The sequence below is a fragment of the Nicotiana tabacum genome, chromosome 2 (genome assembly GCF_000715075.1).
Source record: "Nicotiana tabacum cultivar K326 chromosome 2, ASM71507v2, whole genome shotgun sequence".
NCBI classification, from domain to species: domain Eukaryota; kingdom Viridiplantae; phylum Streptophyta; class Magnoliopsida; order Solanales; family Solanaceae; genus Nicotiana; species Nicotiana tabacum.
The window spans coordinates 111,584,407-111,612,015 of NC_134081.1; the positions used below are offsets into that span (position 1 = coordinate 111,584,407).

Consider the following 27,609-nt stretch of genomic DNA (forward strand, 5'->3'; position numbering starts at 1 on the left):
TGTAGATTTTCTTGGGGATAGCAAGGTAGTTGCCTGGCGATCGCATCCCTACTCTTCTCCCTCTTATCTTTCTTTAGTTGTATTTAGCTATTTTCCAGACTATATTAATCTCGATATAGTCATACAAATTATAGTAGATGCTCATGACTAGTGATACCCCGATGTCGGGCTTTTCTTTTCCGCACTTTTGTTTTGATTTGAACTCCTTTACGAAGGTTTTTATGTTAAATAATCTTGAAATTTTCTTTGAAATAAAAGTATCGGTTGTTTTGAAAATGAGTCGGCTTGCCTAGTTCCACGATAGGCGCCATCACGACAGGGTTAGTTTGGGTCGTGACAACCTCTCACCGGGAAAAATGTCAACAAGATAATTTAGGCAGCAAACACTCCTTAAAACAGAATCATCTATCTTTCTATTAGATAATTAGGCCAAAAAAATAGCCTTATTTATTTTACTACTGGATCTGTCATCCGAATCAAAATCGTAAATGAAGACTTGAACTTAGAAAGATTCACTGATCAGATGCATTAAAACAACCTAAATCCCCAAGCAAGAGTGGCGGCAAAGAATCTGCAAGAACACCAAGTACCAAGATAAACTATATTGCCATAAGGGGAGAAGCATGTATATATATAAAGGACAATATAAAATAATATGAAAGCTGGAAAAAAATACTTGAATATTTGAATCTCCATACCTTCCAGAGAACACCACCCAATGACCCACCATAGGTGACTTAGGTTTGCAATACAATAAGGAGAATAAAAAGATGGCGGAGAAAGAGAGAGAGATCCAGCTAAAACCCAGACAAGGCCGAAGATCGAGAAAGCTATAGACGATATTAGAGCATGGGTACGTGTCAATTCCTTTTAGGTTTAAAAGAGATATTTATAAAATGTATGAAATGTCTAATATGCCCTTGGTCGACCATCTTCTCATTTCTATATAATAGATTTCATGGATGCTCTTGGATTACTTTCACGGCCGCACCTTTCTAACGCGGTCCGCACTCATAATTTAGCCCAAAAATCCATCTCTCTAAATCCTCCTTTTGCGGACCTCGAAATAGTGCTCGCGGCCGCATTGTAGCTTTCGCGACCGCACAAATTGTGTTCCAATTTTGAATCCTTTATGAGTTGATTATGACTCTTTTGTCTCATTTTGAACAATCCTCTCAGGCAAGTATATTACGATAGTTTCTGGGAATACCTTCACGCATTTTTGGCCTTAAACACAAGTAAAAGAGAGCAAATAATAGGTTAAAATTCCTACTTCTCAGACCGCAGGTGCAGAAATTTGGTCGCAGGTGCGAAAGGCCTGGGCAGAAAGTATAAAGGAGACTTCGCGAATTTTGGTTCATTCTTCACCATTTTCAGTCAGTTTTGAAACGTTTGGGAGTGATTTTGAAGAGGGATTGAAGGGGATATCAGTGAGGTAAGTTGATTGAGCCCTATTACTCGTATATATGGTGATTTACCATTATTTAATCATGTAATTAGTGAAAATTAGGGGTGAAATTGAGGGGTTAGGGCTTGGGATTTTGGAGAGTTTGATTTAAGGATTTGAGGGACCAAATGAGGTCAGATTTTGATGAATTTGGTATGGTTAGACTCGTGAGTTAATGAGCTTTCTAGTTTTATAAATTTTATCATATTTCGAGACGTGGGCTAGGGGGGCGGGTTTAAGCCGATTTCGGGATTTTGGGCTAATTTGATAGTTTTTCTTGTGAAATTCGTTCCTTTAGCATAAATTGATGGTATTGTACTTATTGTGAATAGATTCGGAGCATTTGGAGGCCGAATCGATGGGCAAGAGCATCGCGGAGTATTGATTTGAGCAGTTTGAGGTAAGTAACGATGGTAAATCTAGTCCTGAGGGTATGAAACCCCGGATTTCTTATCATTTTACTATTTTGAGGTGACGCACATGCTAGGTGACGGGCGTGTGGGCGTGCACCGTTGGGGATTGTGACTTGTTCCGTCCCGTAGCTACTGTAAAGTTTCATATTTTGTTGAAACTATATGATACTTATGAGTTTTAGAAATGAGTTTCTGTAAATTGGGCGGAATGCCATGTTTGGGCCTTGTGCCAGTGCTGTTTGGACCCTTAGGGGCCTTTTTCTTATTATTCTCTCATTTTTTTCGATTGAAAATCTATACTCAGTCATGGTTATACCTGTTTACTGCATAACTCAATTTTATTACTCTGTTTTGATGCATATAAATGTTGTTTTGGGCTGAGTACCCTATTTTTTTTACTGAGAGCCCGAGTGGCTTGAGAGGTTTATGACGCCGAGGGCTTGATTTGTGAGGATATTTATGGGATCGGGTTGCACGCCGCAGCATGTTTGATATAGGCCGAGGGCCTGAGTGGTTTATGCCATAATTTAGCTTGATATAGCGCTTGGGCTGAAGGAGCCCCTCCGGAGTCTGTACACACACCTAGTGAGCGCAAGTACCTACTGAGTGCGAGTGCCGAGTGCTGAGTGACTGGGAGGTATGAGTGATTGTGAGGTATGCCCGAGAGGCATGAGTTATTGTGAGGTATGCCCGAGAGGCATGAGTGATTGTGAGGTTTGCCTGAGGGGCTGTATACGAGTGATGTTGCCCGAGGGGCTATGATTTCATCATTTTTGCTCACCTTTGCATTGAGCTTTTGTTTGAAAAACTGTTGAAAAATATCTTGAAATGATTTTTACTGGAACTGGGTTTAAACGAGATGATTTGATTTAAACACTGATTTTTAAAGCATGTTGTATTTTACCGAGATTTCATGATATGAACTTTACATGCTTAATTGCTCGTCACTACTGCTCAGTCTTTATTAACTGTTGTTACATACTGAGTTGGCGTACTCACGTTACTCCCTACACTTTATGTGCATGTCACAACCCAACTGGAGGGTCATGACTAGCACCCGGGCCATACTTGCCGAGCACCAACGTACATTTTATCTAACCTTCCTTATTATCTTTAAGGGCCGACAAGATCAATATAAATGGTAGACATGGATCATGAACATCCAACAATGAAAGATAATGTCATGAACATACATAACATGGGACGACAAGACTGTCAAGAAACTATATATAAGGTACGAGCTACCATGAGTCGACACCTGTCTATGAGCCTCTAAAAGAACATAAGTGCTACAACATTGCCGGAACAGGGCCCCGACATACCCATAAGGTCTATAACAAAAATGCATACCAAGACCACGGCAAGTCCGGAGAAAGGATCTTGCCAATAACGCTGAACCGGATAGCCTACTGTGATGGGGGAGCTGCGTCTACCCATCTATCAGGACCTGCAGCACGACATGCAGCGTCCACAAATAAAAAGGACGTCAGTACGAATAAAGTACTGAGTATGTAAGGCAGAATAGCATAAGTAAGAACAATAATGTAAACAGTGATAGGGAATATACAACCTGTGACATCTGGGTACCTCTGAGGGCTACTGACATGAAATACATGATACATACATATATATATACATAAACGTTTAAAACATATGCCTTTGTGGGCATCATCATCATCATATCGTACCCGGCCATAATAGGCTCGGTAAAACATACCCGGCCATCATAGGGCTCGGTAGAATCGTACCCGGCCACGTGGAGCTCGGTAAAACCCAACTGATCAGTGGTTGCACAATAGGTGCCATACCCGGCCAACTATAGCGCGGCTCGGTAGAGTAAAATAGATACATATATATGATGCATGCTGGACTCATTGGAATCACATTTTGAACCTTTCGGAGTGACGTAAGGTCGGTATCCTTCGTACACGTTATTAGGATTAACTCTTCATCAAGAAACTTATAAGAATCAGGAACTACCAACAACATTGATAATATAAGAATAAGAGAAGTAACATCAATACCAATCGTTTCATAAGAAGGGCAGCAATGTAAGTACTACTAGCTTCTAAGAGTAGAGTATCTTTGGGAGCTCGTTCATTACATTATGTACAATCGAAGTCGTGCAAAAGAATGAAGGGGATAGACTCACATACCTTGTATATACTTCCCAACCTCAAGCTATGCAAATATCACGACTCCTTAGTCTACAATAAGATAAATGACACTATCATTATCGTTTAAGCGTCGTAACTATTATGTATCGACCACAACCTATTTTACGATGAAACGGACAGCACCTCCCCTATTTATATGACTTCCCACAAGTCAATACAATCACCAAACAGCCCAAACAACATCATTAATAATCATATTGAGCCTCCAAAACAGTCCACCAACCAACAACATTACTACCAAGCTTTTCGATATATATTTCACAAGTTCTAGCTTCAACGACTTAGCTGCAACTTGGATAATCTTAAATATATATAGAGTAAGAGGTTCCTCACCTTTAAACAGAAAGAACAACTCCAATTTGACCTTAATTTTCCATGAAATATCCCTTCAATTCTGCCACAAGAACAAGGAAGCGAAACTAGCAATTAATTTGGGTTTTTCGGCACTAGAATTACTTTAGAAGACTTGAAATCACCTAGGGTTGATATTAAAAACTTGAAGGTGTATTTAAAGAACATAAAGAACTTAAAACAACCTCCCACACGAGCTGGAACAACACAAAAATCAGCAACAACAAGAAAAACAAGAAACTTACTAGCACCACGGGATTCCCGACATTTGATTTGTGTTGTTTGCCCTTTGTTTGGGTCTTGGATCATGAGAGAACCTTGAGAGAATGTTTTTAGGGTTATAAGGTCTGAATATACTGAAAAATAATGACTTAAAACGGGGTTGAGTTATCTTATATATGTCCAAATGTCTTAAACCGCCTTTGTGGGCCCCATAGAGAGCAGCTTGGCGCACTCTCGCGAAAACGCGAATATCTCTCTATTCTGAGATCGTATCGACGAACGGTTTAATGCGTTGGAAACTAGACTCATAGATCTTCAATTTGATAGGTAGATCACCCCATAATTCCAAGCACATTGGGAGTAAAATGCAGTAACATTTGACCTAAAGTTTAAGTAAAATTATAAACCTAAGTTGCGACAACTTTTATCGACTTTTGTTTCATAACTCGCTTGACTTCAAGACTTATGATGCGGATATTATATGATTCAAATACATTAAAACAAGACCTCTTGGGACAGTTAATCACCTCTAGTGTTACCCGAAAATACGGATTACAACATCCTTGATTCGTTTAACTTCTAATATTTGTTAACCACTCTTATACACCCTTGTATCGTTTAAGACCAATAGGATTAACTTCTTATCATCTCAAAGATAATATCTTCTTGGATTTACATCGACTAACTTACGACGTGATCTATGGTATGCGAATTTGGGTTGTAACACTCTCTCCCCCTTAGGAACATTCGTCCTCGAATGTAAGGGTTTATGGGGTGTCTAACTCATCGTGGATTCCGACGGAGATTTCTGGCTGAGTTTCCCCCATAAAATGGACACTAGCCAAACTTGCAAGCAGTTAAACCCAACCTATGGCCTTACAAGACTATACAAAGCATTATGGATATGTACATTATCTGCATATCACCATTTTGTATTAAAAAAAAGAGTATTCACAAGCTATTGCTTACCTCATAGAGCCGTTTCACCTTATAATGCGTCCTTCTTTCCCCCGACATCCTCGTTATCTTCACTCCGGAATAGGTAAGGGTATTTAGACTTCATCTCCTCTTCTGCTTCCCATGTCATTTCTTTTATATTCTTGTTCCTCCATAATACTTTCATGGAAGCTACATCCTTTGTTCTCAGCTTGCGGACTTGTCGATCTAATATAGCCACTGGCAGTTCATCATATGATAGATCCTTTGTAACTTGTAAATCTTTGATAGGGACGACCCGAGAAGGGTCTCCAATACATTTCCTCAACATAGATACATGGAATACCGGGTGGACAAATTCCAATTCAGATGGCAATTCTAACTCGTAAGCAACCTGTCCAATTCGTCGAAGAATTTTGTACGGCCCAATATACCGTGGACTCAACTTACCCTTCTTCCCAAAATGCATAACACCCTTCATCGGCGAGATCTTCAGGAAAACCCAATCACCAACCTCAAATTCCAGATCACGACGTCGGACATCGGAATAAGACTTTTGCCTGCTTTGTGCCGTCCTCAGTCGCTCTTGTATCACTTTCACCTTCTCAATGGCTTGGTGAATCAAATCTGGCCCATATAATTCTGTCTCACCGACTTCGAACCATCCAACTGGTGATCTACATCTCCTCCCGTACAGTGCCTCATACGGGGCCATTTTAATACTGGAATGATAGCTATTATTGTAGGCAAATTCTATAAGTGCCAGATGGTCATCCCAATTCCCCTTGAAATCTAGAACACATGCTCGTAGCATATCTTCAAGCATCTGGATGGTACGTTCAGCCTGTCCGTCAGTCTGCGGATGGAATGCAGTGCTGAGATTTACTTGTGTGCCTAAACCCTTCTGAAAAGACCTCCAAAAGTTAGCCGTAAATTGAGCTCCTCGGTCTGATATAATAGATACCGGCACACCATGAAGCCTAACAATCTCCTTGATATACAACTTCGCATAATCTTCAGCCGTGTAAGTTGTCTTAACTGGTAGAAAATGGGCAGATTTTGTAAGTCGATCAACTATCACCCAGATGGAGTCAAACTTATGATAAGAGCGAGGTAATCCAATAATGAAGTCCATATTAATCACCTCCCATTTGTAGGTCGGAATCTCTATATTCTGAATCAATCCACTGGGTTTCTGATGCTCGATCTTTACTTGTTGATAATTAGGACACTGGGCTACAAATTCTGCAATAGACTTCTTCATGTTATCCCACCAATACTGCTCCTTAACGTCATGATACATCTTTGTCGAGCCAGGATGGATAGAATATCGGGACTGGTGAATCTCAATCATAATCTTCTCTCGCAACCCTGCCACACTAGGTACACATAATCGGCCCTGGTATCTTAGTGTCCCATCTCCTCCGATCTTGAAAGCTGTAATCTTACACTGCTGAATTCCCTCTCTCAATCTTACTAAGGTAGGATCTTCATATTGCCGTGCTTTTACCTCGGCTACCAAAGATGATTCTGCTGTATTCTGTACAGTAACACCTCCGTCATCAGAGTCCAACAATCTGATTCTCATATTGGCCAGCAGGTGATGCTCTTTGGTCAACCCTTGTCTACCTGCCTCAATATGTATTAAGCTTCCCATTCACTTACGGCTGAGAGCGTCTGCCACAACATTGGCTTTACCAGGATGGTGCAATATCTCGATGTCGTAGTCTTTCAGTAATTCAAGACACCTACGCTGCCTCAAATTCAACTCCTTCTGCTTGAAGATGTATTGTAAACTCTTGTGATCTGTGTAAATGTCAACATGGACGCCGTATAAGTAGTGCCGCCATATCTTCAAAGCATATATTACTGCAGCCAATTCCAAATCATGAGTCGGGTAATTCTTTTCATGCTTCTTCAATTGTCTTGATGCATAAGCAATCACCTTCCCACGTTGCATCAATACGCACCCCAAACCTATACCTGAGGCATCACAATATACCACATAACCTTCTGTTCCTTCTGGGAGAGTGAGCACTGGCGCGGATGTCAATCGATTCTTTAGCTCCTGAAAACTATGTTCACAAGCATCAGACCACTGGAACTTAGTTTTCTGTGTTAACTTAGTCAATGGTGCTGATATAGAGGAAAACCCTTCTACAAACCGCCTATAATATCTTGCTAGCCCCAGGAAGCTGCGGACTTCTGACGGTGTTGTAGGTCTCGGTCAATTCTTCACTGCATCGATCTTCTGAGTGTTGACACTAATACCCTCATCAGATATCACATGGCCAAGGAATGCTACTGAGTTCAGCAAGAATTCACATTTAGAGAGCTTAGCATATAACTTATGATCCTGAAGGGTCTGGGCATAAGCCTGAATACGGGAAATATCCATGCCCTCTACCAAGGAGGCTGTTGTGCACTCATTTATCAGATGTGGTCACCCTATCACTCATCTCGGCCACCATATGGGGAGTATACCTTGATAAAGAATCAAACTATATACTATACTCTCATGCACTCATATTACCCTGTCGAAGGTTCAAGAACTTATCAGCTCTAGCTCATCGTATCTCAGCTGGTAAGTAGTGATGAAGAAAGGCCTCAGAAAATTCCTTCCACACGGCTGGAGGAGCGTTCGGACCCCTAGATCTCTCCCAACTATCATACCATAAAATCGCTAAATCCCATAACCGATAAGAAGCCAACTCTACTGCCTCTGTATCACTAGCATGCATAACACGCAATGTACAATGAACCTGATCAATAAATGTTTGCGGGTCCTCCTTGGGGCTTGATCCGGTAAACACTGGAGGGTCTAGATTAATAAAATCACGAACTCCTGCACTAACCGGTTTATCAGCAGCACCGGTATTCTGCCTCTGAGCCTGAGCAGCTACTAAGCTACTCAACAACTGCACTGCACTGCGCATATCGTGGTCTGTAGTGCCAGACGGAGGAACTGGATGTACTGGGTTCCTCCTAATATCCTCTGGAGGAGACAGAGAGGTATGAGACGGCATCTCACTCTGAGGCTCACTTTGGCCTGCTATGGCTGGAGGCACCTGAATGTTACCCTCTCCTACAGCTGTATCAAGCCGTTTACTAATCGCTTGCTTCCTAGTCGAAGGCATCGCTAAAAGAAAACAAGGTGAATATTAGATATGAACACTTACGACTCAACTCTACGCACGATCTAGATTAAGGAAGAAGGTAACAACCCTAGATGTCATGTAGCCTCCTGATTATAAATATGGCGCGATACACATCCATAATCAAAACTCTACTAGACACGGCTCATAGACAACCCCTAGGACAGACTTGCTCTGATACCAAGTTTGTCACAACCCAACTGGAGGGTCATGACTAGCACCCGGGCCATACTTGCCGAGCACCAACGTACATTTTATCTAACCTTCCTTATTATCTTTAAGGGCCGACAAGATCAATATAAATGGTAGACATGGATCATGAACATCCAACAATGAAAGATAATGTCATGAACATACATAACATGGGACGACAAGACTGTCAAGAAACTATATATAAGGTACGAGCTACCATGAGTCGACACCTGTCTATGAGCCTCTAAAAGAACATAAGTGCTACAACATTGCCGGAACAGGGCCCCGACATACCCATAAGGTCTATAACAAAAATGCATACCAAGACCACGGCAAGTCCGGAGAAAGGATCTTGCCAATAACGCTGAACCGGATAGCCTACTGTGATGGGGGAGCTGCGTCTACCCGTCTATCAGGACCTGCAGCACGACATGCAGCGTCCACAAATAAAAAGGACGTCAGTACGAATAAAGTACTGAGTATGTAAGGCAGAATAGCATAAGTAAGAACAATAACTTAAACGATAATGATAGTGTCATTTATCTTATTGTAGACTAAGGAGTCGTGATATTTGCATAGCTTGAGGTTGGGAAGTATATACAAGGTATGTGAGTCTATCCCCTTCATTCTTTTGCACGACTTCGATTGTACATAATGTAATGAACGAGCTCCCAAAGATACTCTACTCTTAGAAGCTAGTAGTACTTACATTGCTGCCCTTCTTATGAAACGATTGGTATTGATGTTACTTCTCTTATTCTTATATTATCAATGTTGTTGGTAGTTCCTGATTCTTATAAGTTTCTTGATGAAGAGTTAATCCTAATAACGTGTACGAAGGATACCGACCTTACGTCACTCCGAAAGGTTCAAAATGTGATTCCAATGAGTCCAGCATGCATCATATATATGTATCTATTTTACTCTACCGAGCCGCGCTATAGTTGGCCGGGTATGGCACCTATTGTGCAACCACTAATCAGTTGGGTTTTACCGAGCTCCACGTGGCCGGGTACGATTCTACCGAGCCCTATGATGGCCGGGTACGTTTTACCGAGCCTATTATGGCCGGGTACGATATGATGATGATGATGCCCACAAAGGCATATGTTTTAAACATTTATGTATATATATATGTATGTATCATGTATTTCATGTCAGTAGCCCTCAGAGGTACCCAGATGTCACAGGTTGTATATTCCCTATCATCGTTTAAGCGTCGTAACTATTATGTATCGACCACAACCTATTTTACGATGAAACGGACAGCACCTCCCCTATTTATATGACTTCCCACAAGTCAATACAATCACCAAACAGCCCAAACAACATCATTAATAATCATATTGAGCCTCCAAAACAGTCCACCAACCAACAACATTACTACCAAGCTTTTCGATATATATTTCACAAGTTCTAGCTTCAACGACTTAGCTGCAACTTGGATAATCTTAAATATATATAGAGTAAGAGGTTCCTCACCTTTAAACAGAAAGAACAACTCCAATTTGACCTTAATTTTCCACGAAATATCCCTTCAATTCTGCCACAAGAACAAGGAAGCGAAACTAGCAATTAATTCGGGTTTTTCGGCACTAGAATTACTTTAGAAGACTTGAAATCACCTAGGGTTGATATTAAAAACTTGAAGGTGTATTTAAAGAACATAAAGAACTTAAAAAAACCTCCCACACGAGCTGGAACAACACAAAAATCAGCAACAACAAGAAAAACAAGAAACTTACTAGCACCACGGGATTCCCGACATTTGATTTGTGTTGTTTGCCCTTTGTTTGGGTCTTGGATCATGAGAGAACCTTGAGAGAATGTTTTTAGGGTTATAAGGTCTGAATATACTGAAAAATAATGACTTAAAACGGGGTTGAGTTATCTTATATATGTCCAAATGTCTTAAACCGCCTTTGTGGGCCCCATAGAGAGCAGCTTGGCGCACTCTCGCGAAAACGCGAATATCTCTCTATTCTGAGATCGTATCGATGAACGGTTTAATGCGTTGGAAACTAGACTCATAGATCTTCAATTTGATAGGTAGATCACCCCATAATTCCAAGCACATTGGGAGTAAAATGCAGTAACATTTGACCTAAAGTTTAAGTAAAATTATAAACCTAAGTTGCGACAACTTTTATCGACTTTTGTTTCATAACTCGCTTGACTTCAAGACTTATGATGCGGATATTATATGATTCAAATACATTAAAACAAGACCTCTTGGGACAGTTAATCACCTCTAGTGTTACCCGAAAATACGGATTACAACATCCTTGATTCGTTTAACTTCTAATATTTGTTAACCACTCTTATACACCCTTGTATCGTTTAAGACCAATAGGATTAACTTCTTATCATCTCAAAGATAATATCTTCTTGGATTTACATCGGCTAACTTACGACGTGATCTATGGTATGCGAATTTGGGTTGTAACAGTGCAGATCCAGGTGTAGGTGGACACGGTAGCGGCTGTTCACTATTCCGGTTGTAGATTTTCTTGGGGATAGCAAGGTAGTTGCCTGGCGATTGCATCCCTACTCTTCTCCCTCTTATCTTCCTTTAGTTGTATTTAGCTATTTTCCAGACTATATTAATCTCGATATAGTCATACAAATTATAGTAGATGCTCATGACTAGTAACACCCCAATGTCGGGCTTTTCTTTTCCGCACTTTTGTTTTGATTTGAACTCCTTTATGAAGGTTTTTATGTTAAATAGCCTTGAAATTTTCTTTGAAATAAAAGTATCGGTTGTTTTGGAAATGAGTCATCTTGCCTAGTTCCACGATAGGCGCCATCACGACAGGGTTAGTTTGGGTCGTGACAACTTCTCACCGGGAAAAATGTCAACAAGATAATTTAGGCAGCAAACACTCCTTAAAGCAGAATCATCTATCTTTCTATTAGATAATTAGGCCAAAAAAATAGCCTTATTTATTTTACTACTGGATCTGTCATCCGAATCAAAACCGTAAATGAAGACTTGAACTTAGAAAGATTCACTGATCAGAAGCATTAAAACAACCTAAATCCCCAAGCAAGAGTGGCGGCAAAGAATCTGCAAGAACACCAAGTACCAAGATAAACTATATTGCCATAAGGGGAGAAGCATGTATATATATATAAAGGACAATATAAAATAATATGAAAGCTGGTAAAAGATACTTGAATATTTGAATCTCCATACCTTCCAGAGAACACCACCCAATGACCCACCATAGGTGACTTAGGTTTGCAATACAATAAGGAGAATAAAAAGATGGCGGAGAAAGAGAGAGAGATCCAGCTAAAACCCATACAAGGCCGAAGATCGAGAAAGCTGTAGACGATATTAGAGCATGGGTACGTGTCAATTCCTTTTAAGTTTAAAAGAGATATTTATAAAATGTATGAAATGTCTAATATGCCCTTGGTCGACCATCTTCTCATTTCTATATAATAGATTTCATGGATACTCTTGGATTAATTTTAGTATTATAGCAAGTTCCCCACCCTCCCCTCCACAAAAAAAAACTAAAAGCATAAAAATTAGTAAAACAGTACAATATCCAAAATTGATAAGTTGTCTGTATAAAAAAAGAGTTCAACATCAATGACTAAACAAACTACACGAAACCAAATGATATTCATTCCAATACATTTAGCTTATCCCAACTTTAAGCATTCTCCTGTGTTTACCCTGGAAGCAGCAAAGTTCCTTCTTTGTTTGCCATTAAAGTAGTTGAGTGTTGGCCCAAGTGAAGTTTGTTTTGAAGATTGACAAAGGAACTCAGGCATGAACCAGGTCCATCCCATGTGTACACAGACACGGGCAGATTCGAGCATAAGGGATGCACGTGAAGGAGATAAGCTTAACTTGTTATATTTGATATCTCCTGATCGAAAAGGTTGCATAATCAATATGGAGAAGGACTCCTTACTCAAAGAGAACACTATCCAAGATAAGGGAGGAGTTAGAAGTTGTGGATAACTAGAACTCTTCCACCAAGGAAGAGTAGCATTAGAACTCTAGTTATTTCTTATTCTACTCTATAAATTGCAGGATGTTCTCATTCTACAGATACGCACAAAAGCTTAAGATTAAACGTGAGTTGAAAGAAAAATAGCAAGGAATTTTGCAAACAATTCTTGTGTGATTCAAGTGTGCGAACCTGAAGCTACATGAACCAAATAGAAGAACCAGTTCGAAACATCTGTCTTTTATTCTAGCTCAATTATAGTAGGTGTTTTCAAGTTGTACCTTTTAGTGTTATATAGAAGCAATTGTATTAGGTACTCTGAGTATTCAAGTTAGAGTTAACTTGAAGTTGTTGCAACAGTTAGAGGCTGGTTGCCACAACGGGATTAGAGTTAATCCTTAGGTTTACAAAGAGTTTTGTAAATGTTGTTTTGGCTCATTGATTTAGTGAAGTGTTGGGGAAAATTTTACTGAGTAGTAGTTCCTGATTTGTTCACCTTTTGAGCCGGGTATTTTTCACGTAAAAATACTTGTGTTCTTTTCTTTCCGCATTTACTATTTTCGCAACAGTAGTATAAGGAACACTTAGAAGAACCAGGTCCTTCTATAATTGGTGCACGCAAAAATTGGACACTACACAAATCACCCCTCTTGTGTGGTATTGAAGAATAAAACATCAATTAGTATTAGAGCGGGTTATCCTTGAAGAGGCTAACACCTGAGGAGAAGATCAAGATGAGTGCACCACCTAAAAACTGGAAAGGCCAATCCACTACTAGGCCACCACTCTTTAATGGTGAGTACTGCTCTTGGTGAAAAAACAGGATGATAGATCACATTATAGGAGAGGATTATAAGCTATGGGACATTATCACCGATGGTCCACTGGCTACCTTGAAGATAAATGCCGAAGGAGTAGAGGTGCCAAAGACAAGAGCTGATTGCACTACTGAGGACTTGAAGAAATGGGAGAAGAACGCTAATGCCAAGGACTGGCTTGTTTGTGGAATTGGTCCAGATGAGTACATCAGAATCCAAAGTTGTTCCACTGCTAAGGAAATCTAGGATACTCTGTAAGTGGCTCATGAAGGAATACCTCAGGTGAAGAGATCCAGAGAAACTTTATTGTATTCTCAATATGAGAACTTTACTATGAAGGAAGGAGAAACCATTCAAGAGATATACACAAGGTTCACTACATTGACAAATGAACTAAAATCTCTTGGAAGGATTATTCCTGAAGAATATAGAGTCGAGAAGATATTGACAAGGGTCCTGCCTATTACTTGGGAAATCAAAATCACCGTCATTTAGGAATCAAAGAACATTGCGACTCTCCCACTGGATGAATTAATTGAAAATCTTACTGCCTATGAACTTAGGAGACAAAACATGAAAATGGATGTACCTAAGAAGGAAAGGAGTCTGGCACTCAGAATCACTGAAGGTTCTGATCTGGATGATGACGAAATGGCTATGATCACCAAGGACTTCAAAAAGTACCTGAGGAGAGGAAAGGGTCCTTCAAGAAGTGGAAGCTATAGTAAGTCAAAAGTTCTTGAGAATCAAACCAATGATGGATGCTACAAGTTTGGAAAGACTGATCACCACATCAAGAACTGTCCTCAATGAGAAATTGAATGGAAGAAGGAAAGAGCTGAACGAAAGAACAGGAAGAAGGAACAGGTTTAACCCAACAAAAGCAAAGGATCAACCAAGGCTATGGTGGCTGCTTGGGGAGAAATCTCAGATGAAAGCTCAGATGATGATGGGGATGAACAAGCACTTATGGCCATTGGAGAATATGATGAAGAAACTAAGGTAAGTGTAATTCATTTCAAAGACAAGATTAAATTATTGTGTAAAGAAAGGTTATTTAAGTTACTTCTAGAACTAATTGATGAATATGAGGATGTAAACAATGAAAAAGAACAATTGTCTAAAGAATGTGTAATTTTGAAGGCTAAGTGCAAAAACCTGAAACTTTCGGCTAGTGAGACTGTAAGTGAAAATACTGTATTGAAGTACCGGGTTCATGCACTTGACCCAACTGTTCTAGGACTTAGATCTGAAAATCTAAAACTGAAATTAGGAATAGGTAAAAAGACAATTGATCACACATAACTCACTCTTGAAGCAAATGTAGAAAAAATGAAAGATGAGTTGTATTAAAGGGATGAGCTGGTGAGAATCCTAAAGGAGGATCTAAGCAAGGTCAATCATGAGCTAGATAGAATTTGTAAATGGAACAGGTCCTCCGATGCACTTTCATGCTGCAGGAACACCATAGTAGCAACAGAAGAGGACTTGGCTTTGGGAATCTAGCACCTTAATGGGATCACAAAAGCAAGTACCTCACACTTCCTGAGAACAAGATTTGCACACACTGTGGTAAAATAGGTCACTATAAAAGTGAATGCACTGCACAAGAAACGGCAAGTCAAAAGAACAAAGAATTTGTTCAAGGGAAGAATAGGCTACCAAGTTGGGTTAAAAAGAATTTGATTCATCCTTTTGCCTATACAAAGGGACCCAAACTAGTTTGGGTTCCTAAGACTAACCTCTAATTTCCTTTTGCAGGTCCAAGTGAAGGGGATCAGTCAAATGTGATACATGGGTAGTGGCTGCTCAAAGCATATGACAGGAAACAAGAACCAGTTCCTTTCACTTGAGGACCTTAAATGAGGTAATGTCTCCTTTGAAAATGGGAAGAAAGGTGAGATCATTGGGGTTGGAAAGGTAGGTAAGACTGATTCTCACTCTATTGAGAACGTCTACTTGATAGATGGACTAAAGTACAGTCTAAGAAGTGTATCACAATTGTGTGGTAGAGGTAACATAGTAGCATTCACCTCTACCAAATGTTTTGTGATTAATCTTACCATTGACAAGATTCTTTTGCAGGGAAAAAGAGCGAACAACATATATGTCGTAGATCTGTCCACCCTTTCAGAAAATGAACTCACTTGCTTAAGTGTGTTGGATAATGATCCCCTCCTTTGGCACAAGAGACTTGGACATGCTAGTCGAAGTCAACTCAATAAACTAGTCTCCAAGGACTTAGTGATTGGCATAAAATGGGTCTTCAGAAACAAACTTGATGAAAATGGAATAGTTACAGGAAACAAGGCAAGATGGGTGATTCAAGGATATAGTCAAGAGGAGGGCATAGACTATGATGAGACTTTTGCTCCTGTTGCAAGATTGGAAGCAATTAGACTCCTTATGGCCTTTGTTGCTTACATAGAATTCACTCTCCATCAGATGGATGTCAAGAGTGACTTCCTCAATGGCTATCTAAAGGAAAAAGTGTTTGTTAAGCAACCTTCGGGCTTTGAAAGCAAGAAATGCCCTGATCATGTGTACAAGCTTGACAAAAAACTTTATGGGCTAAAGCAAGCTCCAAGAGCATGGTATAAAAGATTATTAAAACAATTTCTTGAGCATGGATACAAGAGAGGTAAAATTAACAATACATTATTCTTGAAAGAAAAGGGTAAAGGTCTCTTGGTAGTTCAGATATATGTTGATGATATAATTTTTGGAGCAACTACTGATAAGTTAAGTAAAAACTTTGCTAAACTAATGGGAAGTGAATTTGAAATGAGTATGATGGGTGAGCTTAATTTCTTTTTAGGATTACAAATTAAACAAAATTCAAATGGAATTATGATCCATCAGCAAATATATGTGAAAGAGTTTCTTAAAAGGTTTAAAATGGAAGATTCTAAAGAAATTGACACTCCTATTGCAACAGCCAAAAAATTAGATATAGATGAACCTGGTTCATCTGTTGATCAAAAGTTGTATAGGGGAATGCTTGGCTTTTTATTGTATCTCACTGCTAACAGACCTGACATTGTTTTCAGTGTGGTCCTTTGTGCTAGATTTCAGGCAAATCCAAAGGAGTCTCACTTGACTGCTGTCAAGAGGATCTTGAGATACCTAAAAGGCACCACTGACCTTTGTCTATGGTATCCAAAAGGTATTAATTTCAATCTAGTGGGATATGCTGATGCTAATTATGCAGGTTTTCTTGTGGACAGAAAGAGCACTTCAGGTTTGGCACATTTTCTTGGCTCGTGTCTTGTGTCTTGGGCCACCAAAAAGCAAAATTATGTGGCATTATCTACTGCTGAAGCTGGGTATGTTGTTGTTGCCTCATGATGTTCTCAATTGTTATGGATCAAACAACAATTAATGGATTTTTGAATTGATGTAGGTTGTATCCCCATATTCTGTGATAACACTAGTTCAATTAGTATGGCCAAGAACCCGGTTCATCACAAGAGAACGAAGCACATAAATGTTAGGCATCACTTTTTAAGGGACAATTATGAAAAAGTTTTGATAACTGTGGAATTCTGTGCTACTAACAAGCAAATAGCTGACATCTTTACAAAATCTCTAAGTAGATATCACTTTGAAAGGAACATGTTAGAATTAGGGATGATTAAGATCACCTAAACGGAACCAGTTCTAACTCAAAAATTGGTTAGAAAAATTGTGAATTTTTGTATATAATTAGATTAGATTTTGCTCAGTCTCATACTTTCATCAGTATACTCTTGTGCCATGTGATAAAATGACTCATTAAATATCTAATGATATTATCTCTATTTTCATGGAAAATTCAGACTTACTCACGAGCTTTTTCAATGAAAAACCTGGTTCATCAAGATTACTCAGTACGTATTCTCCACTCTGCATATTTTGAAATAATTATATTTGGAATACGATCAAGAGGAGAGTCCTATTCAATCCTAAACCCCTCGATCTTATCAGTTATGAAGTGGACCGGTTTCATTCAACAGAGTCCAAACCACATTAAGTGCCTAGATTCTAGGGACACTCTTCAACGTCTTTTCAAAGTAAATTCTAGTTGGATTAGACTTCTGCAAAGGCTGTCGTTACCCAATCAAACACTTCCACTTTAAATTGATTAGGCCTCAGTTGCTTCCTCACTTCTTAAGCCGTCAAGAAATTCTCTCTTCTCTCATCTTCCAAAATACACACAATCCTATTTTTCCCAAAATTTCCAAACACAGAAATGGCAAACCCTTCTGAGAATCCCTCATCACCATCCAAAGAAATAACACCCACACCATCTATCACACCTTCAACCACACCCATCTATAAGAAAATAAGAGTCAAGATGCTTGCTCGTAATGTTGTTGCGGGTAAAGAACAACCCTAGAAGAAGAACTCCAGAAATCTGATGAATCATTCAAGAATGCTACTGAGGGGGAAGAAACGGCTTCTTATGAAACAGAGAAGGTAACTTCTAGCTCTAAAGTTACTCCTCAAATTATTTCTGAGGTTGCTACAAATCTGGAGACTAGGTTTGTTCTGGTAGGAACTATGGCGGGTGTTGAAACTACTAAGTCTGGAAAGGTTGGTGGTAAAAATGAAAAGAGAAAAGAAAAAGAGTGAGGGTGCTCGAAGTGTTGGGAGGGGTATGGGAAAAGGAATGGTTGATTCTTCACCCACTCATGTTGGTTTAACTAAAGAATCAGGTGTTATAGTAGTTTGGAGTAGGGAATCTGATGGAGAAGAAGAGAGTGTGAGAAAAACAGGGGGAAGTGGGTCTGGAGAAGCTGCTAAAGGGTTGGTCCGATTAGGGAAAAATGCTCAAGAACCTGTTCCATCTAAGCAGGAAACCCTCGTAGACCTACTAAAAAGGGTGACTAGCAGTTAGAATCCCAAAAAGAAAAGGAGTTCAGGAGTCGAAGTTCCTGGCACTGCTAGGGAAAACAAGAAGAGAAAGGCTGTATCTTCTGATCCTGTAGAGATTACTCCTACAAGAGGAAGAGCTACAAAGAGTCAGAAGAAGTAGAGTGAGGCTGAACTGGAAAAGGCCTTAGAAGAAAGTAAAAGAAAAGTTGCTGCTAAAGGAAAAAAGAAGGTGATTGAGCATGTTGAGGTTGTTGAAATTGATGAGATAGAACTGGTTCTTCAGGATGAAGAGGAGACAGAAGAAAGGGAGGTTGTGACTCCAAAGGCAAAGAAAGACAAGACTTCCTCAAAAAGGTTTGTTTCAAAAACAAAGCCTGCGGAGCCATCCTCTTTGGCTAAAATAACCAGGTCTGCATTGAAACCAAGAAAAGTAAAAATAGTGGAGGAAGAGGAATGGAGTGGAGATGAAGAAGATGAATCTGATGCTGAGAAGGACAAGATGGTCAATTTTGGGAAGAGAACTATCTTGAAAGGCAGACTCCTTAGAGACTTGGAGGAGGAAGGTATGTTACTGCTGTTGGAGAAGTTACAATTGCAAGGTTGCAAAGACATAGTCCTTCAGATGGATTGAAGGCTGCCATTACTGAGATTGTGGAGTTCATTGCAAACTGTGAGATCAAAGATGGTAGGGTCACCACTGTGGTAAAGGGGGTGACAATGACTTTTGATGATAAAGAACTAGGAGAGATTTTAGGTGTGCCTGGTGAAGGGTATAATGATTATAAGAAGCTCAAATGGCCAAGTCTAAAGAATCTCCCTATTGTCCTTGCCATTAGAAAGAAGTTTGGTGGCAATGAAGAGGAGCTTGAGCCCAAGGCTATTTACAAAAGTGAGATGAATCCACCCCACAAAGTGCTATTCGAATTTGTTAACAAATGTGCATTGCCAAGGCAGGAAAGGAGGCACATTGCCAAATTCATGGACCTGGTCCTTATAGAATGTTTGGACAGTGGGAGGCAAATCAATTTGTCTGGATTCATCATCCAGCTTCTTGATAGGGTTCTGAATGGCACCAAAACTCACGCCATACCCTATGGTTTTATTCTCATAACTGTACTTGCATACTACAAGGTATCCATAAAGAAATGGGAAGTTGGTACAAACAAGGATCATTTTGGGGCAAACACTCTAACTGCTTGTGACTATGAAGTCCAAACCACTCCCAAAGAACCTGGTTCATCCAAAAAGGTACCACTGAACAGCAAAGTGCGAACTTTGGTGCAAGAAAGTGGGGCTAAGGATGTTGAGATTAATAGGTTGAAGAAGAGGTTAGCAGAGGTGGAGACTGAGAGAGATGCTCTCAGAGCTGAGCTGGCAAAATAAAAGGAGAAGAATGATGACATTCTTTAGAATATGCTAAAACTGCTCCAAGCCAAAAACCAAGAACCTGGTCCTTCCTAGCCTTAAGCCTCCTAGCCTAGTGTAGATCAACCACTGACCCAGTTCGGGATTTCTTTTGCTTCTTTTTCTCATGATCCAGTATTTTTATTTCTTTTTATGCTTTGTGGTAAGATCTTATCAATCAATGAAATTTAATATTTTAGCTCTAACTGTTTGTTGATATTTCTTAGATGGCTAATATCCTTAGATTGATCGATGATATTTGACTCCATAATTACATTTGAAGTAGCCCCAGTGGCGATGAGTAATTTCAATTAAAATCTGGTTATCTAACATTATTATGCAACTTTTCGATGATGCCAAAAAAGGGAATTAGGTTGTGCTTTTATTTTGGACTGTGATGTTTATAACCTAATGAACCTGGTCCTTGATGATAAGTGACTTTAAAAAGGTAAAATGTTCTAACATTTTGTTGATGTTAAGCTGAGTTGAAACATGGCCTATGCTTATGAAAAGAATAGAGTTTGTCATCATTAAAAGGGGGGAATTTGTTGACCCAAGTGAAGTTTGTTTTGAAGATTGACAAAGGAACTCAGGCTTGAACCAGGTCCATCCCCTGTGTACACAGACACGGGCAGATTCGAGCATAAGGGATGCACGTGAAGGAGATAAACTTAACTTGTTATATCTGATATTTCATGATCGAAAAGGTTGCATAATTGATAAGGAGAAGGACTCCTTACTCAAAGAGAGAACTATCCAAGATAAGGGAGGAATTAGAAGTTGTGGATAACTAGAACTCTTCTACCAATGAAGAGTAGCATTAGAACTCTAGTTATTTCTTATTCTACTCTATAAATTGCAGGATGTTCTCATTCTACAGGTATGCACAAAAGCTGAAGATTAAACATGAGTTGAGAGCAAAATAGCAAGGCATTTTGCAAACAATTCTTGTGTGATTCAAGTGTGCGAACCTGAAGCTACATGAACCAAATAGAAGAACCAGTTCCAACCGTCTGTCTTTTATTCTAGTTCAATAGTAGTAGGTGTTTTCAAATTGTACCTTTCGACTTTATCTAGAAGCAATTATATTAGGTACTCTAAGTATTCAAGTTAGAGATAACTTGAAGTTGTCGCAACAGTTAGAGGCTGGTTGCCACAATGGGATTAGAGTTAATCCTTAGGTTTACAAAGAGTTTTGTAAATGCTGTTTTGGCTTATTGATTTAGTGAAGTGTTGGGGAAAATCCTACTGAGTAGTAGGTCGTGGTTTTTTCACCTTTTGAGCCGGGTGTTTTCCACGTAAAAATACTTGTGTTCTTTACTTTCCGCATTTACTATTACTGCAACAGTAGTATAAGGAACACTTAGAAGAATCAGGTCCTTCTATAATCAGTGCACGCGAAAATTGGACACCACACAAATCACCCCTCTTGTGTGGCATTGAAGTATAAAACATCATTGACACAAATAAATTAGGAACTTCTTTTATTAAAAATATAATGACATATAGTACATATATATCATATTCTCCTTTCAACCGAAATAAACTAATTGAAAATAAAAATATAAGCATTCTAGAGAATTACAATACGTGTTTTCTTTTTTATTCCATTTTCTTTTTGTTTTTGCTTTTCAAGTTTTCATATTGTAATGGGATCAACTAGCACCTCAGAGATGATATCTCTCAAGTCATTTTTGGAAACAGTATAAGAATCTTCATCTTTGTATGAGAACTCCGACATCCTAGCAAGGTTGAGCACTGGCATGAGCAAAACCCTAGGTACAACTGTACGTTTTAGGCATTCTCGATTCAAATCCTTCCAACTATTATCCACTATTTTCCTAATCTCCACGTATGCTTTTTCCTTTGTGACGCCATATTCATTCATGTAACATTCGACACCTGATATATCTCCTCCTTCTTGCTCTCTCTGCATATCCATAAGAGCGACAAGCATTAGACAAAAAATGGTATGAACCCGTAATTTTAGTCTAAACTTATTTGTGCAAAAACCATTAGAATTGCTGAAAATATTGAAATGTGACCCCATAATTCAAACAAGCGGTTGAAACCTAAGTCTGCACCCACAAAATTGAAATTTCTGGATCTATCTCTTAAGGCCTTGATCAACTATATATTAAGCTTGCACAATAACTTATATTGAACTCATAAGTACGACAAGGAATAAGCGTAGTATTTGTTGAACTAAAAACTACAAAACTTATTTCGTAATTATAATATACCTCATGTGATACAATATCATTTGATAATCTAACAATGATAGAAGAAGCAACCAAAATTAGAGGTTCACTTGCAAGCCAGTCGTGTGCCTCCTTCGTTGCTTCATTTCCAATGCCTAACCGGTCATTTTCATTTTTCACATACTGTTCCATTGTTGGGACGTTATTTCCATAATACCATTTGGCCTATTAAAAATATGCATTTATCAACTTTTTCATATGAAAGAATATAATTAAGAGCACAGACTCGTGAATTCTCATAAAAAATTTAATTCGGTAGATTATCTAAATAACTATTTGCTACAAATTAATTTACCTCAGCTATGGAATATTTAACTTGAAATGAGTTGTTTTCCTTTGCCAACTCTTTCTCAATTTCAATGTAAACATCTAGAAGAGCTAGGTAATAAAGCTTCATATATGACGGTAACTGTTCTGAAACATCGTCAATGTTGCACCTACATTTAAATATAGGTAAGATTTTTCATGAAATTTCTTATTTAGCGTACACATTACTACACGGGAAAATAAAAGCTAAGTTGTTAATGTTAAGAAAAGAAAAAAGAAATACCTTTCTATTGCATTTGTTAGGAGAGTTAGTTCGTCTATTATTCCATAGGTATCATAGATATCATCAGCAATAGAAATGAAGCATAACACTTAGGTGTTCATGCTGTTTCTTTTCCCATTCATTGGCTCCCTGTGCGAGTAAATAAAGAGTATAACTTTTTTTTTTATATCTTTGTGCTCTAAATTATTTATTGTTGAGACACAATTATGTAAATAAAAGTGTTTACTCTAACAACAGTTCAAACTTTTAGACGAGATGGTTACAAACTTCAATATGGTATAAGAACAGTCAGAGATCGTGAGTTCATCTCACTGACACTCAATATCGGAAAAAATATTATGTGCTTGACCCATGAAAAAGAATTAAATCCGCACATGGGGGACATGTTGCGACACAATTAAATAAATAAAAACATGTTATTTCTAACAATTTAAAATTTTAGATGAGATGGTCACACACTTCGACATATATAAATAGATGGATCAATAGAACTGCTTCAACTGAAAATAAATGAACAAAGGCATCGCTAGTAGTGTGTTAAAAACAAGAAGAATATGCAAAACAAAAAAAAGAAAAAAAGAAAAGAAACAAGGTTCTTAAAATACAAATTTACCGAGAGATGAGCATAGGCAAGAAAATGGTCTCCCCAAACAGTAGGATGATGATTGCCACAGCGCCATGTAACCTCTGCCACAACAAGTTTGAGGACACACTGGATTAGCTACTTCTCCAGCATTACCATCCATTTTTTCTCTAATCGAACCACGTAAATTTTGTCTTTTCTTATTTTTTAAAATTTATTATTTTTTCTCTTTTAAATATTTTTCCCTTCCATTGACACGATTCCCATACTATGTATGTATCTATGTATCTATCTATCTATCTATATTTATACTATTAAAAGCACAAAGTCTTTTAACGAAATATCGTTCGTCTTTTTTATCCTTTACAAGTACATTTTAAGTTGCATAAAATTGTAAATATAACTAAAGTTTATTTTTTACAAAATAATAAAAAGGAAAAAGAAGAAGAGAACAAGTGGGAAACTTTTTCTTCAATTAATATCCCTAACGAACAATGATTGATGTTGGCTTAAAGGGAAAAAAGAATAGAAAACTTATTACTATTTAATACCAGCATTAAAGTGAGATCAAAATTGCGTAGGTTCAAAAGGAAAAAAAAGGAAGAAGAGAGAATAATACGGAAACTACTATTTAATATCCTTATTAAAGAGCATTAAAAAAAGGTCGTCAATTTGCATTATTTTGCTTTGTTATTGTTGAAATTAAAGTTGTAAATAGTTGTACATTTCTGTATTTATGTAGTACGCTTCTAGAAGGTAGTTAGTTAAGAAGTTAGTTGTGTTAGTTAGGATAAATAGGTGATGTACAACTCATTTTCAGTCTACGACAACTAACGGAAAAATTGCTTCTCATTTCTCTGTCTCTCTCTATCGTCTCTTCTCCTCTTTCTCGCTCAAACTCACCAACGGCGAAAGCTAGGGCTAGATTTCAACATGGTATCAGAGCCATGGTTCTTCGCGACTGAGCAACGAGCATTTCATCCGATCAATTTCCTACGCTTTTCCCTTAGTTCACCTGCTCTTTGATCTCTACTTCTCTTCATCTTCGATTTCCCCAAATCTGATTTTTTTCTGTTAATGCTCTGCTCAAATGACGCTTGATTCACCTCAAATTACAGTTGGATCTTCACATGCAATCAATCAGCAGATCGATTGTAACGATCCACTGTATATCCATCCCTCAGACACACCAGAGACGTCACTTGTTCCTCAAATACTAATTAAAACTGAAAATTACTCATTATGGAGACGATCTATGGAGGTGTCGCTCCTTGTGAAAAATAAACTCGGATTTATTAATGGAACCTGCACTAGAGAGCAGTACGAGAAGAATGTCTTCTAATTGCGGCAGTGGGATCGCTATAATGCCATAGTGCAGTCGTGGATTCAAAGTTCTGTGGCTAAGGAACTCAGGAAAGAAATTGTGTACTCTTCTCATGCACAGAAGGTTTGGAAGGCACGTAAAGTTTGTTTTGACAAAGTTAATGCTACTAAAGTGTACCATATGAATAGGGAAATCAGTTGCCTAACACAGGGCATTTCTAATGTATCAGTTTATTTCTCTAACCTCAATGACCTCTAGGATGAGTTTGAGTTGATAATACCTGAGCCATGTGATAGTGAGTAGTGTTTTAAAAGGTGTGGGCGTAAGGCGAGGCGTTTTACATATGCCTCAGCGAGGTGTAAGCCCCGAAGGACGGGGTGTAAGCCCTATATGTATTTAATTTATAATATTTTATAATATAATATAATTACAGTAAATATTTATAAACATGTAAAATTGCATAAAAATTAAAAAAACTATAAATATGTGAATATATATAGATGTGCTCCATACCCACAAAAACTAGTCAAAATAATCTATTATACGATACTTAGAAGCACAAGTAACTTGAGTCGAAAAGAATAAAGTTTTCTACATGGAGGAACAAAAAGGATGACTAACCTGCAGTTTGAACTTTGAACTTTGAACTTGTTGCTATGAAGGAGAATGAAGTTCTCTTTGTATTTGTACAAAAACAAATTGAATATTTGTTACTTTTAGGAGATATTAGCAGACTAGCGGACAAGATAAAAATTTGGGAAAGACCATGATTTAGGGCTTCAATCAATAAAAAATATCTTGACTTTTAAATTTAAAACATTTCAATTCCTTTTTAAAACTTTTAAGTAATTACCAAGCTGAATTTTGAAAATTAGGGTATTGTATGAAGGACTTATTCAACAAATTTTATTTTAATTTGAAAACGTCTCTGGGGCTTATGCCTCAAATGCCCAGGTGTACGTCCCGAATTGCTGGGCATATGCCTCGAGACTTTTGCCCCACACCATCGCCTCAGGGCGTTTTCGGTGCTCCTCGCTATAACGACCCGACCGGTCGTTTTGATTATTTACGCTCCTTTCAACTATTTGAAGTCTTGAATAACTTCCTACGAGATATTATGACTTGTGTGAATTATCGGTTTTGATTTTAAGGTATTTCGGAGTTAGCTTGGAAGGATGAATTTTCATGTTGGAAGCTTAAGTTGAAATAGTTGACCGGATATTGACTTATGAGTAAACGACCTCGGAATTAAATTTTGATGATTCCAATAGCTTTGTATGGTGATTTCTGACTTAGGAGCATGTCCGAAAAATTATTTGGAAGTCTGTAGTGGAATTAGACTTGAAATGCCGAAAATTTAATTTTGGGAAGTTTGACCAGGGGGTTGACTTTTTGATTTCGAGGTCAAAATCTGATTCTGGAAATTGGAATACCTTTGTTATGTCATTTATGACTTGTGTGCAAAATTTGAGGTCAGTCGAACGTGATTTGATAGGTTCCGGAGTCATTTGTAGAAACTAGAAATTTTAAAGTTCATTAGGCTTGAATTGGAGGTGGGTAATTCATGGTTTTAGCATTGTTTGAGGTAATTTGAGGGTTCGACTAAGTCCGTATGATGGCTTAGGACTTGTTGGTATATTTGGTTGAGGTCCCGAGGGGTTCGGGTGAGTTTTGGATGGTTAACAGATTATGTTTGGCCTTGGTAGGATTGCAGATATCTGTTGCTGCATTTGTCGGATTTTCTCTTTCGTGTTCGCGAGTGGGCCCTCGCGTTCGCGAATAGGAATTTCAAGCTGGCAGGATTTACTCTTCGCATTCGCGATGGGGTCTCGCGTTTGCGAACAGGAGCTAGGTTATGCATCGCGTTCGCGTTTGGGTATCGCGTTCGCATAGGAAAAAATAGTGGGCATGGGTTTTTGCCTTCGCGTTCGCGAAGGGGTGCTCGCGTTCACGAAGAAGGGCTCTCTAAAGCATCGCGTTCGCGAGCAGTGTCTCACGTTCGTGAAGAGCAAATGTTGGGCAGTATATTTTGTGCTTCGTGAACGCGAGGGACCTGTCGCGTTCGCGAAGAAAAGAGGTCTGGACAGAAAGTTTAAGTTCAGAAAATGGGACTTCATCCTATTTTTCATTTTTAATGATTTGGAGCTCGGATTGAGGCGATATTTGGGTGATTTTCAGAGGAAACAACGGGATAAATGTTCTTAACTCAATATTGGTTAAATTACCCGAATCCATGGTTGTTTTTATCATTTAATTGGTGAATTAAGTTGGAAAAGTTTGAAAACCCTCTTAGTTTAAGTTGAGGATTTGAAGGTCGAGTTGTGGTTGGATTTGAGTAATTTTGGTATGGTTGGACTCGTGGTTGAATGGGGGTTCGGATTTTGTGAGTTTTATCAAATTCCGAGACGTGGACCCCATGAGTGATTTTTGGGGCATAATTTTCAATTTTTGGAAAATATTTGTATTTTGATATGGAATTAATTCTTATAATTTTTGTGGACTGAATCAACTCTCATTGTGACTAGATTCTAGCCGTTTGGAAGTCAATAAGTGCATAATAGAATTTCTGGAGCATTGCTTAGCTTGCTCGACATTGAATTTTGCTTGTTCGAGGTAAGTAACTCTTCTAATCTTGGAGTTGAGGGTATGAACCCTGAATATATGTATTTCGTGAATTATTGGGAGGTGACGCACATGCTAGGTGACGGGCATGTGGGCGTGCACTATAGAATTGTGACATAATTGTTTCTGTAGAATTTTGTAGTTAAATGATCTTGGCATTTTCCATGCGTTTTATGAGTTAGAGAAATTAAGCTGAAAAATATATTAAAAATCATGATTGAGGCTATGTGCCAGTATTATTGGGACCCACAGAGGTCATATTGCTGTGAATTATTTGTTTTAAATTGAAAATTCATACTCAGTCATATTTATTTCATTGCATATCA

The 27,609-nt window shown here is 38.5% G+C and overlaps 1 protein-coding gene across 1 annotated transcript; it reads right to left on the reverse strand.

Annotated features, from left to right (window-relative positions):
* Positions 1 to 21,582: 21,582 nt before the first annotated feature.
* On the reverse strand, positions 21,583 to 23,500 carry LOC142167860 (sesquiterpene synthase 15-like). The gene is made up of 6 exons (XM_075228092.1): positions 23,368 to 23,500; positions 22,755 to 22,788; positions 22,500 to 22,641; positions 22,187 to 22,369; positions 21,957 to 22,073; positions 21,583 to 21,873 (listed from the first exon to the last, which is right to left on the reverse strand). The coding sequence occupies exons 1-6, from the start codon at positions 23,498 to 23,500 to the stop codon at positions 21,583 to 21,585; spliced, it is 900 nt and encodes a 299-aa protein (XP_075084193.1).
* Positions 23,501 to 27,609: the final 4,109 nt, after the last annotated feature.